The sequence below is a fragment of the Brassica napus genome, chromosome A4 (assembly GCF_020379485.1).
Source record: "Brassica napus cultivar Da-Ae chromosome A4, Da-Ae, whole genome shotgun sequence".
In the NCBI taxonomy this organism is placed as follows: domain Eukaryota; kingdom Viridiplantae; phylum Streptophyta; class Magnoliopsida; order Brassicales; family Brassicaceae; genus Brassica; species Brassica napus.
Window position 1 is genome coordinate 16,318,959 of NC_063437.1, and position 19,059 is coordinate 16,338,017.

The 19,059-nt window shown below is 37.6% G+C and overlaps 3 protein-coding genes across 3 annotated transcripts; 1 reads left to right on the top strand and 2 right to left on the bottom strand.

The window, feature by feature from the left end:
• Nucleotides 1–5,735: 5,735 nt before the first annotated feature.
• On the bottom strand, nucleotides 5,736–7,163 carry LOC125608221. The gene has a single exon (XM_048778200.1). It carries the CDS (start codon nucleotides 7,161–7,163, stop codon nucleotides 5,736–5,738), a length of 1,428 nt encoding a protein of 475 aa, XP_048634157.1.
• A 3,431-nt stretch (nucleotides 7,164–10,594) lies between these two features.
• LOC106348386 (histone H1.2) lies at nucleotides 10,595–11,773 on the top strand. The gene is made up of 2 exons (XM_013788119.3): nucleotides 10,595–10,854; nucleotides 10,944–11,773. The coding sequence occupies exons 1-2, from the start codon at nucleotides 10,657–10,659 to the stop codon at nucleotides 11,562–11,564; spliced, it is 819 nt and encodes a 272-aa protein (XP_013643573.2). The 5' UTR covers nucleotides 10,595–10,656; the 3' UTR covers nucleotides 11,565–11,773.
• A 316-nt stretch (nucleotides 11,774–12,089) lies between these two features.
• LOC106350570 (calmodulin calcium-dependent NAD kinase-like) lies at nucleotides 12,090–15,074 on the bottom strand. The gene is made up of 8 exons (XM_048777883.1): nucleotides 14,573–15,074; nucleotides 14,231–14,454; nucleotides 13,956–14,017; nucleotides 13,649–13,870; nucleotides 13,442–13,562; nucleotides 12,851–13,173; nucleotides 12,636–12,780; nucleotides 12,090–12,559 (listed from the first exon to the last, which is right to left on the bottom strand). Exons 1-8 carry the CDS (start codon nucleotides 14,826–14,828, stop codon nucleotides 12,266–12,268), a joined length of 1,647 nt encoding a protein of 548 aa, XP_048633840.1. The 5' UTR covers nucleotides 14,829–15,074; the 3' UTR covers nucleotides 12,090–12,265.
• Nucleotides 15,075–19,059: the final 3,985 nt, after the last annotated feature.

Here is a 19,059-nt window from a genome sequence, read left to right on the forward strand (position 1 = left end):
TAGAACAATATTTTTATCTTTTGTTCATTACTCTATTTTTACTCTAAAATAGAGTAAAATTTGAGTAAAATTCAGCCCAATTACGAAGTTATCCCATTTTCAAAGAAAAATAAGTTTTATTTTAGAGATGCTGTTAAGTAATAGTTAAACGATAATTTACATTTATAAGCTGATTCTGATAGTTATGGTATCTCCTTTCAACCAAATGAGACTCTAGAATCTGATTTTCTTTAAGGATGTCTTTTGAAAGTTAATAAATTGCAAATGAGCTGATTTGAGATGGAGTTGAGAGACGCAAGTAATGCCTTCTAACAGCTAACATGTTAGTGTTCTCTTTAAATAAACAACCCATGTGATTGATATAAAATTGGTATTGTGATTTACAAATCATGGTAGATAATTGAGCTAGACTTATATTGATAGTTTGGTTGTGATTATGCTGTCATAGGCTTTATGGAAGTGTTCTAGAAATTTCTTATTGTCATTAATTTTTGGATATAAGTATATCAAAATATTAGAATTTCATGGCTTATCTCTGTGGAAAATAATGTATCAAAACATAAAAACTATAAATTTACATTTATAATTTTTGATGCATGCAAACTTAACAACATATATTACAGTTGGTGCATTGTTTTCTTCAGTGGAGTCGATCACCTTTAGGCAAAGTTGGTCCATAATGTACATGTCAAATGAAAATTATTACATTCTTGTCACTGTTTATTTCTAAATCTAGTTGTAAAACAAGATCTTTGTTTTAAGTTTCTGCGTTGGTCTAACATTCGCTATATACATGAGTACATGACCAATCACATCTGCAAATATAAATGGTAAATAATTAAAGTATAATTTTTTTATTCACTATAATTCAAAACTTTTAAAAGGATGAAGATTGGTCCTAGATTCTTCAAGATAATCCATCAATTGAAAAGCATTGATGATGAAAGTTTGACTTTCTTTGAGAACATTTTAGTGTTTATTAATAATATATTCTTCAACTTGAGCATATATATAATTTCCATGTAAACACACAAATTACTACAATTAAAAAAAAACAAGATGACATCGAAGTTTAGTTAATGGTTTTAGAATGTTTTGAAAAAAATCTACATGCTTTAATATTTAAAACACCATATTAAGGATCCTTTTTTGGTTAAGGGCAAACCTGCTCGTCGACCAATACCATTTCAAGAACATTTCCATCACTACTCTTATTATACGCCTCTAGAGTACTATTCTATAACCTGCATTTTGATTATCTTTATTTTCTCCCACTAAATCATTGTTGTTCGAGGGAACGAATAATTGTTTTTTGTGTGTACACCGTGGAAATGATCAAATTCATTAATTTTGGTAAATAAAACATATATTTTTTTTTTTTTAACGCTGGACTTTTTATTCCAATTGCAAACACATAACTGATTGTGACAAGCAACTCCCCAAACAGGTAAGAGGAGCGCTTGTAGGGAAACGGGAAAATAACACAACACATGAATAATAAGACAAATAAAATAGGCAATCAGTAGATACCCATCAGAAGAGAGACAAGAGCATAATGGAGGGGTGCAAGGGTATAGAAACCCTTGATAAAGACCATACTCCACACCAATGACTTCAGTTACTCACCGCTTCAGCATTCAACTGTGCTAGTAACCAACTAGGACCACCTCTCGCAATATAAGAAGAGAACCTCCTGTCACGAACAACACTATCAGCTATCTTCATTGCAGGACGATTGCGTGCTTCACACGCATAAGTCATCTGCCAAGTGTGTAGACCAGGAAGGAACGAGAGGATCTCATTTATAACCAAGCGCAATCTTGGAAACATTGCAGGGTTGAGTAGCGCATCACGGGCAAGGGTGTAATGAGATTCAAAGATAATATTTCGATGATGGGTAGACCTCATACTTTCAACTGCAAAATGAAAACCCAACAACTCAGCTTCCATGTGCGAAGAAACCCCCGAGAAAGCACGACGGCTGTGCAAGAGGACGGCTCCATTATGGTCACGAAGAAGCCAAGACGCCCCAGTAATAAATTGAGTTTCGCTCCACGATACACCAATGTTACACTTGAGGACGCCAGAAGGTGGAGGCTGCCAACCCTGAGTGGACCTATTTCCGAACAATGACACTGGTGGCTCTAACGACGTTGAAGGATCTCTGAAGTTAGCATGTCTCCATTCCTCCGCAGCTTCCGTAGCCATACTAAGCACTGTTTCTGAACCTGTTTGTTTCTTTTCATACTCAAGAGCATTTCTCGCCTTCCAGATTTCCCAAATAATCCATGGGAAAGTACCATTAAGCTCAGTGTTCCGAGAACCACCATTAGAGACAGCCAGATGATGCAGGTTCAGGAAAACAGAGTTTCTGGAAAAACCTCCATTAGGTAGTCGTATATTAGACTTGACCCATACCTCTTGAGCCCGAGGGCAAGTGAATAAGGCATGACAGATAGTTTCAGCCGCATTAGAACAGACAGAACACGTCGTATCTAACTGAATACCTCGGGATCTAAGCCTTTCCTTCACTGCAAGAGCACCTGATAAAGCTCTCCATAAAAAGTGCCTTATCTTACTAGGAGCTCCAATTTTCCATATTTTCTTCCATACTTGTTTCTCCACCGGAGGAAGACCTTGTTGCAAACCATTGTTAAAGCGCAAGGTATCCAAGAATCTATATCCACTCTGAGAAGAATAGCATCCATTTCTAGTAAGTCCCCATTTACGACTGTCTTGCTTCTGTAAATTAGGCCTGATCTTAAGAACAATCTCAGCATCAGTAGGAATGAACGTGCGACGCACTAGAGCCTCATTCCACGAAGAAGATCCTGGTAACAGAAGATCAGCAACCGTCAACGTGAGGTCGATGGTACTATCCTCTCTATACATCAGATATTTTGGAACTTTATCCATAATCCACTTCTCTGCCCACACATTAGTATCTCTGCCATTCCCTATCTCTCTAACCATCCCCTCTTTCAGGAGTTCACGCCCATGAAGAATGCTTCGCCACGCATATGAGGGACGTGATCCCATACCACACTCCAGAAAAGAACCGTTTTTGAAATACCTGCTCTTTAAAACTCTAGAGAGAAGAGACTCTGGCTTAGACCACACCCTCCAAGCTTGTTTAGCCAAAAGGGCTTGATTAAACCTCTCTATATCATGGAACCCAAGGCCACCCTCCTCTTTACTTTTGCACAGATGCTGCCAAGAAACCCACGATATCCTACGCCTTAATTCTCCACTACTCCACCAAAATTCACGCATGACACTAGTGAGCTTTTCACACAGTGTCTTTGGTAACCTGAAGACGGACATTGCGTAAATAGGCAGAGCCATACAAATAGATTTGATCAAAACTTCTTTTCCGCCTTGAGACAGAGACTTAGCAAACCACCCATGTAGCCGCGCCTGTAACCTCTCTTTGATGTAGTTAAGTAACTCAATTTTTGAGCCTTTAAAGCACTCTGGCAATCCTAAATAAGTACCCTCACCACCTTCTTTCTCGATCCCTAACACCACCTTTATCTCCGCTTTGACCTCCTCTGGTACTTGTGCTCCAAAGATAATGGAGGACTTGGTTGGATTGATGAGCTGACCAGACGCCTCACCATACCGTTTCAAACACTTGACCAGCTCCTCACTCTCCGCCACATTAGCTCGACATAGCAGCAGACTGTCATCTGCGAATAACAGATGATGAACCGCAGGACCACCCACTCCCAATCTGATACCTTGAAGATTACCATCCGCTTCAGATTTGTTAAGGGTCCCAACCAAGGCTTCCGCACAGAGAATAAACAAGAAGGGCGACAAAGGATCTCCTTGACGGATACCACGTTCTGGTTTGATGAAACCGTGAGGACGACCATTAAGAAGAACTGTATAGGACACAGTCGAGATGCAAGCCATCACCCAACGAATCCAAATCCCATCAAAGCCCAACTTCTCCAGTAAAGTCTCCACAAAGTTCCACTCTACTCGATCGTATGCCTTCGACATATCAGTTTTCACAGCCATAAAGTCAGAGGCGATCGAAGCATTAGTACGCAACCCATGTACCATCTCATGGGCTATTATGACATTGTCAGTGATCAAACGCCCACCTACAAAGGCACCTTGCGTGTCTGATACCACCTCCGACAAGCAAACCTTCAGTCTTTCCGATAAGATTTTAGAGATGATCTTGTATTGGACCGAGCACAGACTGATAGGCCTCATATCTTTCATGCAGGTTGGATTCGAAACCTTCGGAAGGAGACTGATCTGCATATGGTTCCACCCAGATGGGAGAACTGAAGAGCGAAAGAATTCATGAATCTCTTCTGAAAGTTTTGGACCAACTATGTGCCAGAACTTCTGGTAAAACACCCCAGTTAAGCCATCTTCTCCTGGTGCACTACTACCTTTAACCGCAAAGGCAGCCCTCTTTATCTCCTCATCTGTGACTTGACGAACTAGAGAGACATTCATCTCTTCAGAAACCCTTCCATGGAAACCTTCAAAGAGTGAATCCAGGTCATGAGGATTCGAACTCATAAAAAGGTCACGGAAGTACTCTGTCGCTATATGACCTTTAGCTCCTTCCGAAAAATGTTCAACACCATCCTCATCAAGAAGCATAAGGACTCTGTTCTTAATCTTCCTGCCTTTGACACTGTTATGGAAGAAGGACGTGTTCAAATCACCAGCACGAAGCCATTCTTCTCTACTCTTTTGGCGCCAAAACAACTCCTCCTCTCTAAGGGCAATCGACAGCTCACACCGCAACTGTTTCATTCTGTTGGCATCAGGGTCTAGTAGAGCGATCTCTGCCTCCAAGGAGTTTGAAAGACGAGAGATATTATCTCTTGAGTTCACGCCTGCTGACTTCTTCCATTTTGCCATCTCCTTCCTGCAGCTTGCGATTCTTTCCAGAATACCAATGTCAGCTGAGCTATTACTTCCTTGCCAGCCTCTTCTGACCGCCTCTTCAAACCCAGCCTTTCCTATCATGCGCTTATCAAAATAGAACCTGCCCCGACTAGAATCCTCATTCTCTAGAGAGAAACTGATCAATAAGGGACGATGATCTGACGCCCACATCTTAAGGTATTCAACATGAGCTCTTGGAAACAAATTAAACCACTCATCATTTCCAAAACTCCTATCCAGTCTGCACTGAACCCAAGCTTTATCCCGAATACCTGCCCAAGACAACCGGTTCCCAGAGCTTCTCAATTCACGAATTTTACAGGAAGAAGCCATGTTCCTAAAATCCCAGAAGGATGCTTCACTCCTCACTGCACCACCTAATTTTTCCTCATTGCTCATCAATTCATTAAAATCACCAGTAAGAATCCATGCCTCATCTCTCCTTACTGCTATATTTGCTAAATAGTCCCATACAACTTTCCTCCTTGCCACCACAGGGTCACCGTAGACACAAGTCAAGAAGAAGCTGAGAGAACCCACCTCCACTTTCATATCAATCACTCTCTTATCTCGAAACAGAACATTCACCTTGTTACTTTTCTTCCACATAACCGCCAAGCCACCGCTCAAACCAACAGGCTCCACAGTGACTAAATTATCATACCCCAATTCTTTCTTCACACCCATCATATACCGAAATCGTTGCTTAGTCTCCATTAAAAATAAAAAATCCGGAAAATACATCTTGCGTAGCTTCCGGAGGTAACGAACTGTCTCGGTGCTTCCAGCTCCTCGACAGTTCCAGCTCAATATACTCATTGGGGGAGCAGCGGCTTCAAAGTGGAAGCCACCGTATCGGGGTTGATTTTTGGAGATTTTGTAGAGTGATCACCCACACCCATGACCGCTTTCCTTTTAGAAAACCCAGCAGAAACAACTGTATCTTCACCATGAATAACCAAGGCTGATTGCTTTAGGACTACACCAGTTTCAGCAAGACCATCACCCGCAACACATGCTTTTGTCTGACTCAGCCTCTTCCACCTCTGCGGGCGTCTTCTCAACTTTTTCCCATCACTCTTGGTCCCGGAAGGATGGTTAATAGTAGATGAACCAATCCTGAAGACCGTAGGACCAACAGGAGAGGAGGATGAAGACACCTCAAGATCGTCCGCTCCACCACTAACAACCAAACCAGTAGACAACCTGAAGGGCATAGACTTACTTGAACAAAGCTCGTCTCCACCAATCTTACCCTGTCTCTCATATCCAAAAACATGGCCTTTACCCTTCTCAAGATTATGCGAGATCAATGGCATCTGCCTAGCTCCAACTGCGCCTTTGTCAGTGATAGATTGTTGCACTCGCATGATCCGGGCCTGACGCTCTGTCGGATCACTATGAGAAACATACTGCAGTGCTGCATTACGTTCCTCCTCCGTCAATTGTGGAAACATAGGAGAGAAACCAGGCGGCACCGCAGGTCCTGGTGGAGGGCCAATCAATACAGGGGCTTTCAGAGTTGAAGCTCCACCATTAGAAGATACGACCACCTCTTTAACCACTGGTCTCACTTTCTCCCGAAGGTAAGGACAGTCGGGTCTCTCATGAGTCAACCGAAGACAGTGAAAGCAACGTTTCCTCAACTTTTCATAATCAAACTCAATCACGGCTTGCCCCCCTGATGGAAGATTTAGAACCTTTTTCTCCAAAGCTGGCCTGGTGATATCCAATCTCACTTGAGCCCTGATGAAAGCCTCTTTTTGTGAACACTTTGGGTCATAAGCAATTTCAAGAACCTTTCCCACCTTACTAGCTAAGAAATCCATCGTTTCCAGCCTATAGTGATTCATTGGTATCCGACTGATCCGAATCCAGACATCCACTGTGGTCAGGAAATCTTTCGGAGGAACCGGAACCCAACGATCCAACAGCATCGTCCAGTGGTTAAAGGACCATGGTCTGTCGTTTAACACCGTTAACAAATCCTCCTCTCTTTGGAACACGAACTGGAAGCGCTCATTAGAAAGAGCTATGCCTCTAACTCTGTTGTACACCCTCCAAACACGAGGCATCGCCTCTATCATCTCATCCATTGGCTGACAGGATGGGTTGAGCAGACGACCCAGAAGACTCGTGGCGTTCTCCTCGAAGACCGAGAAACATGGGTTGTCAGGTAGATCAATGGGGTCATCATCACGAATACTCATGGCCCCAATAGCTTCGTGAAGATTTTCCGACATTGAAAGCGGTGGCGGACGTCCAGAGATGGAATTACGGGAGTAGCGTAAAGAGAGCTTGGGAGCTAAATCAGCACTTAATGAGCAATAATTGCCATTAATAAGGCAATATTCTGAGATTATTCGAAGAGAATACATGAGACTAAAGGAAATATAGAGCAATCAAGGAAACCCAAAAAGGAAACGGAGACTGGTGAAGAGCTGGGATTATTGAAGAAAGGAAACAGAGGGACCACAAAGGAAAGAATATAGATACCAAATAATAAAAAAGGGAAACTTGGGAATCGAGTATTAAACTCTCAATGCAACCGGCCCACCACCGTAGAAAAAGAATCAAAAACCCAACCAAACCACACTCCAATAAAAAAGGCAAGTTCCGGTGACGAGCCAAAAAAAGGGAAAAAAGTATCCTAGGATCCAAAATCTAATCAACCTAAATAAAACATATATATTATCAGTAGTTACTTCATTCTTTTTGATAATCATCTTTAGATGAATATGAACAATAATTTTCATAATAACAATTAAATACTGAAGATCATCTTATTGATATAGTAACAAACATGGGTAGGTGACATTAAGTTGAAAGTACCTTTTACGTATGTGCGAACGAAAATTAAACTAATCATCCTCATTTCTCTCATGGTTCTACTTCTATCCAAGCACTGATGGCTCCATCAAAACACGGGGTTTTAACTGATATCACTAGTGCATATATATAACTAATATTACTATGTGCATAACGAACTTGTTTATGTCCAAAAACCGATTGGAAAAGACATGAAAATAATGGACTAGTGGTCCGAGCCCATTAGTCGTAGGTATTTGACATTTTGCATGGAGACAAAAGATTGAACCTATCATTTCTCATGGCTCTTAACATGCAAGCACTGCAACAAAATTTTGATTAATTTGCCTAAATCTAGAGAAGTCCATTTACATACAGAGTGTCAACACTACTTGAATTCCCATTAGTCTAAATTCGAGGAATAAAGATAATTAATGGTCTACTCTCTTTCTTTCTTTTTTTTTTTTTTGCCATGATTTCTTTCAATTTTGTTGAAAATTTATATCCGGAGCCATGCTAAGGCATGAATAGTACTAATTGAAGATATGAACATCATGTCAAGTTCTTACCTGACTTATATATGTCTCCGTATCTCATGGTTTTTTTTTGATGTAAATGTTAAATTTTATACCAAATTTTCTTTGCGACAGAAGTTACATAGGAAACAAGTAGCGGATCGAAAATAAACCTAAAGCAACAACAAGAGGGAAAGAAGAAGCAACCCCAATGATTTACATGCCTTAACATTAGTGAACAGATGGTTTACTAGCTCAGGAAGCATTGAAACTAGGCCGAGGATGCATTGCCACACGAGTTAAAGCCTTGCCACACGAGTTAAAGCCTTTGATAAAATATGAGACCACGCCTTGGTAGAAATCGGCTTACCCGCAAAGCTGCTCCAAAAGATTGGGTTCAAATACGCGCAGCTTTGCCAATCCTAGCCGCTGCGGCTACGAGACTCGAACAACCACCGGAAGAGGAGAACCCGAGCTCCTAGAGCTTCAAATCGCTACCTGACCCAGTAAACCTTCAGGGCGCCATCTGGCTAGACCGACCAACCATTGAACATCACTCTTATTGGACTCGACTTCGGAAGTAATGCGAGCCATAGCAGAAGTCCTAAAGTCCGAACAACAGTTATAGCGCCGTGCAAACTTAATTGCATAAATCTTTTGAATATTCTGTAAATACTTTGGCGTGTGCACTAGGAATATATGACATGTGTGGACAGTGGATAATCATCTATTCATTCTATATAGATAAGGGGCGGTGACAACTGACAAGTAATCCAAGTAATCAAGCTAGTCATAATATTCTTAAACATATGTACGTAGATGATACTAAAAAGTTAGCATATATAGATTTATAGTTTTTTTTTTTTTATAGTTATGGAAGGATATCAGGAGCATAGTTATGGAAGGATATCAGGAGCATAACTCTAATTTGTTAGCAACTTAGCATGTCCGGTATATCGATAAACTGAAAACAAATTGACATTTGTATCAACCATATACTAGCTCGTTACTAGACCCACAGCGAAAGAAGTTCATTTGTTATTAATTTGCATGTTTGTTAATGGCTGGTTATTGTTATATTGTTAATTAGGACTTGAGAGTATCTTGAAACCAACATTAGCTTCTATTGGTAATCGTAAAATGGAGCTGCACGACATCCGAAAGTAAACCATTAGAACGCAGTTAATAATCGGATGAGAGACTGGTGGAATGTCTAACACGTTTACTTTCACGAAAGGGAGATTAATTAAAGGTTCTTATCTTGCTTAGCGGCTTAGTATTGTATATATTAATTGAAGCTTTTTTCTTAAGAGTACCCCTGTTTATAAAAATAAATGTAAATCTGGAATTATTCAACTTTGGTTGTCTATAGACAAATTCTTTATCGTTACTGGATGAAATATAGTTTAGGTCAATTTATTCGTTTTTGATTTTAGTTGGGTTAGATCACTATGTGGTAGATAAAAAGGTAAAGCAACGTAAGATCTGAATTTTGTATTCATTACAAAGATATGTGTTTGCTAATGAGAATCATATATATTGTTACCGATAATAAAACGACTTCTATGCTATTAGAAGGTATAGATGCGATGCATAGTTGCATACATCATCATTATTGTGAAACCAAGTCTTGTAAATATAACTTGTATAACAAATATATTATAGCGAATCATTACACGATGTAATTAATTTATGAAAATGAATCCAATACATAAATCTCTGGTTTATTTAGCTGAGACTCTTTAAAAGGTAGACACATCACACATGCAACAAAGTTGTGTGTGGCATTACCACATACTAGAAGATGGTCATCTTCGGTCGACTCCAATACCCTGATTTTCCACCAAAACAAGATCCGATTTCAACAATTCTTGGTTCGTTACACTCCTTGATTAGTCTAGTTTCCAATGAATACAAACACTCATAATCTCCCCACAAGCATTCTCCATAAAACCAAATATACCTTAATACTATCAAAACAAACCACAGTTTCGACCAACCTTGCTTCACAACATATTATCTCACCCAATACTAATCCTTTTAACACGAGTAAACATTCAAACGAAACCTTACAGAATTATCTACAAGCTCTAAAAAGAAAAATTAAATTTCATAAAGTATAACTCAAGTTATGACAAATTCAATCGAACCTAAAAGCACACCAAAAGCACCTATCCCACATTCATTAACCTCCACATCCTCACACCCACACTCCTCATCTCCACACCGTCGATATCACTAAATCCAACGGCTAACATTCAAACCTGAGCAGCAACACCGATCCGAGTACTCGCTCTAACAACCAATCAGAGAAGAGATAGAAACTACACATCTGACTATATAAACATTTCCGAAGCTCTCGTCTTCATCATCCAATCGCATAAACTTCTTCAAGTAGAGAGATAGAAAAAAAATGTCTGCAGAGGAAGAAACCGTTCCAACCAACGTCGAAGAGACGGTGACGGCGCCGGCGAGTGAGAAGAAACCGGCGGCGAAGGGAGGTAAAGCGAAGAAGACGAAGGAAGTTAAATCAGCAGCAGCTCCCAAGAAGAAGCCTGCAGCTAAGTCTCCGAGGAAGAGAGCTTCTTCATCTCACCCTACCTACGAAGAGGTATCAGATTCGATTCGATCTAGATTCGATTTTGAATTTCAGATTCGGTTTTTGAATTTGGTTTAATTTGAATTGAATCGATTTTGCAGATGATTAAGGATGCGATCACGACGTTGAAGGAGAGAACCGGATCTAGCCAATACGCGATTCAGAAGTTCATCGAGGAGAAGCAGAAGTCGCTTCCCCCTACGTTCAGGAAGCTTCTCCTCGTCAATCTCAAGAGACTCGTCGCTTCCGGGAAGCTAGTCAAAGTCAAAGGCTCCTTCAAGCTCCCCTCTGCTAAATCATCCGCCGTTTCTGCTGCTCCTAAACCGGCTCCGGTTAAGAAGGCAACCGTATCTACTAAACCGAAGGCTAAAGTTGCTAAACCGGCAGCTAAAGGAACCAAGAAGACCAAAGCTGTAGCTGTGAAGCCAAAGGCTAAAGTCGCTGCTAAACCTAAACCAAAGACGAAGACAAAGACGGTGGCGGCTGTTTCAAAGACCAAAGCTGTTGCGGCTAAGCCTAAGGCTAAAGAGAGACCTGCTAAAGCGGCGAGGACTTCGAGTAGAACGTCTCCAGGGAAGAAGGCGGCTGCTCCTGCTAAGAAAGCGGCGGCGGCTGTAACTAAGAAGGCCAAGGCCACGGCTAAGGCGAAGGCTCCGGCTGCTAAGAGCGTGAAGGCTAAGTCTCCGGCGAAAAGGGCTTCGACGAGGAAGGTTAAGAAGTGAAGAAGAAGGGGTTTAGGGTAGTGAATGAGGGGGGAGATTGAATACATGGTTGTGATGGTGGTTAGCTTCTTTAGGGTAGTCTTGTATAATTTGAATCATCCTTGAAGAAGCTTTTTTTTTTTTTACTTTTTCGTTGTTTCTGGTTTCTTCTTGAAACCCTTTGTTTTGTAATTGTTGGTTTGTTTTAATGAAGCTTCTTACATGGTTAATGTTCATCTACTTCTGTCTAAATTGATTCTTGTACATTGTCTCAACGTGTTTAGCTTCTTTCTTGTTGAAAGTTCTACTTTAAGCTTCTTACATGGTTAATGATCGTCTAGTTCTGTCTGAACTGATTCTTGTATGAGTCTAGAACATTATAGTAATGTGTTCAGCTTCTTTCTTGTTGAATGTTTTAATGCAGACAACATACTATGCTTTGAAGGAACGGGTCTACTTTAAGCTTGTTATATGGTTAATGATCATCTAGTTCTTTCTGCCTGAACTGATTCTTGTATGAATCTAGAGCATTGTCTCAATGTGTTCATGCTTATTTCTTGTTGAATGTTATAATGCAGACAACATACTATGCTTTGAAGGAACTGGTCTACTTTAAGAACAACAAACTTGGGAAAGTTTTAAGGTGAGATTAGTACCTTTTGTCTGAATCATATGATGCATTTGGTACCTTTAACACATCTCTTACATAGAATGAAACAAAGCTAGGAAGAAAGTACATCACTTTGCTCTGTTTCTGACTTTGGTGTATCTTGGAGACACTGTTTGAATCTTTCCACTTTCTGAATTGAGTATTTGAGCTCTTGCTGAATGTTGAACCTGGAAGGAGACAGCACAATGTCTTTCCATATTGATCCAGCTTCACAGGCAGGGTTTGGTCTTCTGTACAGCTCGTAAATTGATTCTGCGTTCTCGTTTAGCCTCCCTACATTCTTCAGACAGTCTATCTCCTCTGGATCCACTAGCAATGTCTTCTCCTTCTCTTTCCATGCTATCATCTGCACACAAAAAAAACAATAGTCTCACAATGGATTCTCACACTTCATTTACATATAACATTGTCAGAGTTCTAACCTTTGGTGAACCTTCAAGAGCATTGGTGCAGTAAAGCCTAGCATTGTCAACTATGTTGCAATACGTAAGAAACGCATCTGCAAACCTCTTGTGAGATGTCAGCTGAGATCTCACCCTCACCGCTCTTCTACACATTATTGCTCTCCTGCATAAACCTTATGTTAGGAACAGACACACACACTTGTTTGAGAACTAGTTAAACCAACAGCTCTCACCTAATGCCTCGAATCACTGCTAAGTACGCATCGCACACAACTCCAACCAGCTCTATCCTGTATGGCTTTCTCTCCTTCCCATCCTCTTGCAGCTGTTGTCTTTCCCCTATGCGTTCCCAATAGTTCTCTATCACGTCTCCGTTTTCACCAACCTTGTAGCCAGCTCCCATTCTGTAACGGTGGCGATGCACATTCCTTGTCATGGTTATGGTCTGTACCACAAACGGTACCCACGAGAGTGTTCCATCCATTATCACATCCCTCCCTTCGTTGAGAGCTGTAACGAGTAGTGATGATGCTGCATCTGTTGATGATTGGTGAACCTGCCAAGAGTTTCAAACATTTTTGTGGATATTATTCAATATCATAAGGTAATATGTTTCTTGTTATTTGTTCTTATATATATATTTACTGGAAGAGTTACTAAAACTTGATTTGATCCCTTGTGTCTCCAAATGGTAACGCCTCAGATCCCACCGCAATTAATAGTAACAAAAAAACTCTACATATGTATGTACTTTTTTATTACTATTAGAACGGCACCGCGCCGTCTTACGGTCATAGGGAACTATTGGAAACAAAGAACCTTACGAATTCAGCAGTCTTGATCATATCAGCGTGGCCTCTGGAGCTTAGAGCTCTGTATATCACATCAGATTCTTTGAAAGCATCAGCTTCGATCACCACAGCATCTGCTCCTGCCCAAAATGGTCTGATCCCAAACCACACACACAACCATGTTTACAGGCAAATGAATAGATCTAAATGAACTTTATATATTAGACCTTTTTTACTTACTCTTTGAGAATTTCTTTAAGAACAGTGCTCTTTCCTGCACCCATACCACCACCCATAAGGAGTAGAACAGGGCTTCTGTCCTTGTGTGCAACTGGAGCCATTACTTCTGTACATTCCGAGTCATCAACAGATGCTATCCCCATTGCTTTCATTTCCTCTACCAATGTGTTGAACACTCTTGCCACTTTTAGATTCTTAGTCACCCTCTCAAACCTCTGATCCCTATTATACCAACCAAGGAACAATCATTTAGGAAAATTACCAAAGAAGAACACAATCTGGATATATTTTTTTGGTTTAAGATCACCTTGTTGCAGCCATGACAATGTGCTTGAGCTTCTTTTTAGGCTCAACATCAGCGCTGAGTATCTGTAACAAAATCCATGTTAACAACTAAGGATCAAGGCCGGTCCTCGGCATTGCCAAGTGAAACATCGGCCTATAACCCACAATTTTTTTTTGAAAAATATTTCGTAGAAATAAGTTCTCAAATTTGTAAAATTTATTTCTATTAAAACTTTCACTAAATGGCCAGCCTCCAAAATCTCGGATCTTAAAAGTTTTGTTTGTGTCTTATGTTACCTGACTGATCATGAGATCTGCATGGCTCCAGTGGTAAGCAAAGTAACTGAGAATACACCTCTCAAACTCCTCAACGAGTTTAATGAAGAGGGAATCAGCATCAGGCTCTTCAGAGAAGAAGCTGTAGATGTCCTCCTCGCAGCAACCTGATTTCCTTATGTACTCATTGGCTAATTTGCAGAGATGAGGACATTCTCTCCTGTCCTTGAATCCCATTTGACGCACTGCAACAAATAGAAAGAAATAAAAAAACACAAAACAACATTATGTCCTTATGGTGATGCATCAAAATGTATATGATCATGGAGAATTCGAAGAGGATAATATGTAGATTGATTTTACCAACGTAGTGAGAGAATCTCTCGAGCTTCTCATGGCCTTTGTGTTTGTGAGACCGTCTGAGACGAGGGATGTTCTTGGAGTGACGTATCTTCCTGAGACGGTAATGCAGTGCAAGGGCTAAGAGCAAGCCAATGGATGTGATTAACAAAATCTGTGAGAAGGTCGTCTTGTCATTGTTGCTTTTAAACTCTGGAACACACATTGATGATCTGTTAAGCATATGAATGGATTCGGTTTGGGGATCATCAAGAGACATGAGATTCAAGATTGGCAAAACTCTTAAGATTGGGACTAGTGGTGTTTGAGTTTGTTTTGTGTTTGGAGACAATGTATCTGCTTTCTCCACGTGTTACTGTACTGTACTAAAATAGCTTTTGAGCCCTATTACTCCGGATGTTCTTGTGGTTTTGACCATTTAATTTTGTTTTGTGTAGCCAAGAATCTTATTCTCCATGTATGTTGTGTTTTTGAAAGGTTTTAGAAACTCTTTCACCCAAGGCTATTATATAACATAAGATATGTAAACTGACTCTTAAGATGATTTAGTTGTTTGTCATTGTTATTGGAACATATATTGGCGCAAAAGGGTTTGCAAAGAATGTCCTTATAACATCTCATGTTAAAAATGTCAATGTATGAGAAAAAGTTTGAAAGAATAGATTTGGTTACAATGTTATTAAAATACCCTTTATCTTTTTGATCATGTGTTTCGAAAAACTGTGAGGTTATCTAATCTATTTAATTAGACTTTTGTTTTGGATTTTATGTGTGATATTTCAGTTTTGGACTACCAAATATATGTTAATCTAATCATTCAAAAGATAAATGTATCATTCATTATTTAAAAGTAAATAATAATATGTTATTTTCATTAATAATTCAAAAGATAAATGTATCATTATTTAAAAATAAATATTCCCTTAAATTAAATTTTGTTTAAATAAATGTATAATGTATGTTTAATAAATAAATATATTTTCAATTTTTAATTATCAAAATAATAATGGATGATATTTATTATTAGTGTTAAAATCTAGATAACAGTTTAAAACAATATAAAGTAATGATGTATCACACTTTGAAAATATGAAATGATGATGTGGTGTCATGAGAAAATATGCTATTTATTTTATGAACGCTAAAACCTAGATATACAGCAAAAAATAAAATAAACAATCTAATTTTTTTTAAAGTAATAGTGTATTAAATTATGTACTGATGATGTGGTATTATGATAACTAGAGTTTTTTTCCGCGCTACGCGCGGATTACATTTTTTAACTTTGTTTGATATTTTATTTTGGCTTAATTGCTTAATTATTTTTAATTTAATACTTCAATATTTTTTGTACTTTTATTTTTTATAAATGAATAATATTATATTATTTTAATGCTATTTTTTTAATATATCAAAATTTTAGTTTTAAAATAGGATTATATTTTATGAAACCAAAAAATCACGACAATAAGGATCATGAAGGTTGAAAAAAATATTTTTTCTTCTCTTTCGCAGAATTCTACTTGTTTCTCATGTGGGATGATGTAAATGTTTTTTTTATATTCTAATATTTAATTTCTATTTTAAACTTCTTATCATTTTTATAAATTTAATTGTATTGTATGAAAAAATAAAATTAAAAGTATGTGTTAATTCTTATAGATCCACCAATATGTTAATTATTTTACTTTATCAGCTAATTTAAAATATAGAAATTGTTCATTTAAAACTTATAGGAATTTTTTTTAATTTTATCATGACATATCTCAAGTGATCATTTGGATAATTTATGATCAATAACTTTAAAAATGTTAATATATTTTGCAAGTTTCTTTGTATTTTTTGTTTAATTCAATTTTTTTTTGAATCATCAATTTATTTGTGTCACATTGAGTTAAAAACTTCGTATATTTCATTTGGATATTTTTCTTAAATATATGTGAGAGTTTAACTAAAATTTAAGATAACAATAATTTTTAAATTTTGATAGGGAAATTCAGCTTTTAAACAGAAGCTTTAAAAATTTATTTCTGTTATTTTACTTAGTTAATTGTTCATAATTTTTATTTTTTGTTTTTAAATTATATCATATTATGATGATGGCTCATATTTCTACCAAGTCATGAAGTTAATCACTATATTAGAAGATTATATGAAAAGAAAAAAACGTAACATGGCCTTCAAAAATTTCTCCAACTTCAAATATGAGATGCTTTTTCACTATAACTATCTTAAAGCCATAATATTTTTAATTGATAAACTGGAAGGTAAAATATCAGATATGTTTACTTAATTTTCTTTCTATCTGTAATAATATTCGATAATCTGAATTTTTACTACAATATTTTTTTACATACCACACAATAATTTTAAAAAATTTACACGTACAATAGTGACTTTTTTTAAATTTTAGAAAGTTACAACCGGTGACAAATTTAGAATTTATTTTCATTCGGGACATCAGAGTATAAAATACATAAACTACACTTTATAACAACAAAAATAATTCAAATTTGTTAAGTAACCAACCAAAATCTCTCTCTTTCTTCCTTTCTCTTTTTTTTTTTGAGCAATCTTTCTTCCTTTCCCTATCTATCTCTTTATGTTCTCTTTTTACAATTTTTTTTGTTATTTCACCATTCACCCGATAAAATAACATATAAAAAGAGCAAACATAAAAAGTCTTTAAACAACTTTCACAAAATCATAGGTGGCAGCTGCTCCTCCCAAAACCTAAGCAGGTCCGCCATTGGTTACAGCTCGAAAATGTTTATAAGGTTGATAACCACTTTCTATTCCAAATTTTTGATCAAATTTTATAATAAGTCAACTACTTTGTATTTTCAACATCTTTCTCTTTATGGAGTGATGCTACAGACCAATAAAACAAATTATATACATATTTTAATATTATATTATATGTATATACTATTACCAACTATTTTTTGTTTATGCATTATCTTTATCAAGCAATGCTAGAAATTTATTTGTTTATGTTTGTTTTTTGTTTTAGTTGATTTTTTTTAAAAGTTTCATCCTCCGTGTTCAATAACAATTTGCATAATATATAAACCCCAAAACCAAAACATAAATATCTTTTAATACTTTGTCCTTTTTTTCCTAACTCCTAAGCAATTAATCAATAGTTTCTGAATCAGAGATTAACATTTAAAAATAATTGTTTTCCTACTTATAACTTTTCATTTTCTGTAAATAATACGACAACACACACAGAAAAATTAATTATATTTTTTATCAAATACACCAAGTGTTTGTGTATTTTAGTGAGGAGTTCAATTTCCGTCTTGGATTCATTGAGTCATTCTATTCTCTCAGCATATCAGTAACCTTCTGTTAACAGCCCATGTAAGAGCTGTCATGCATAGTTCGAAATGAGCATACTGGTCGTCCATAATGTTATAGAGATTGCAGATGCTATATTAAAAGCATAACATGAGAAGTATGTGATACATTAACAGAGCATAGAAATAAAAAAGTGAAGGATAATACCTCTTCAATCAAAGTGAAGCTCTGCCGTGAGAAGCACTCTTGGCTGGAGAAAGACATTGATCAAAAACGGCACCCAGAGATGATGATGAAATTTCTCACGTTAGATGAATTGTCATCTGAGGGAACCTCTTTGATTGTTGCATCATTTCCCATTCCATAGTCCTCCAGCACAGCTTCTTATTCGTATATTGAAATGCATCTGCACAAATGTTTTGATCAAAAGCAAAGGTTTCAGACTCGTACTTATTTATATGACGGTAAAGAAGGAAAGAGCCGAGAAGAATTGTGTTGTTTACCTGTTACTGTCTTTGTCAAATTCTGGACAGCTTTGTGAAGATTCTCAATACTTTCAAGCAATGTTGCAGTAATGAACTCGATGCAGTCAGATTAGCCTGTCCCTATCAATATAAGCCAAAATCAGAATTCCCTAGACACATGAGTTTTTTATAGAAAAATAAGGGAATAGAAAAATAGGGTGTATTTGATAAGCCTAGTTACAAAAAAAAAAAAAACTTACAGCATTCATCAGCTCCTTCACTTCTGCCTCTGTGAGTCTAGATCCAAATTTGGATAGTCCTTACTTCAGTTCTTCATATGTGATTGTTCCACTGTTGTCTGTGTCTATGTTAGCAAACATTGTTTCTTAAATATATCTCAAGGATCTTAATCTCAGTTTAAAAGTTCTTCGGATCTAACCTCTCCGTCTCATAATGAAGGTTTCCATCCTCTTTCGCCAATTCCATTGATCCTTTACTCCACTTGCCTTTCACCCGACTGTGGACCCTGTTTTATTTTTCTTTGGCTGAGACCAATTTGATAGCTAGCTAATTTGATTCAAGTGAAAAGGGGAACAATATGGCATACACAAAGGTGTCAGTGGAGACTCCAATATTATTCTTTCATTGTGTAGAGACTAACATTTTGTATGCGAACAATCCGTACACACTGACATAATGATACTGGAATCTCCCCTGACCAAA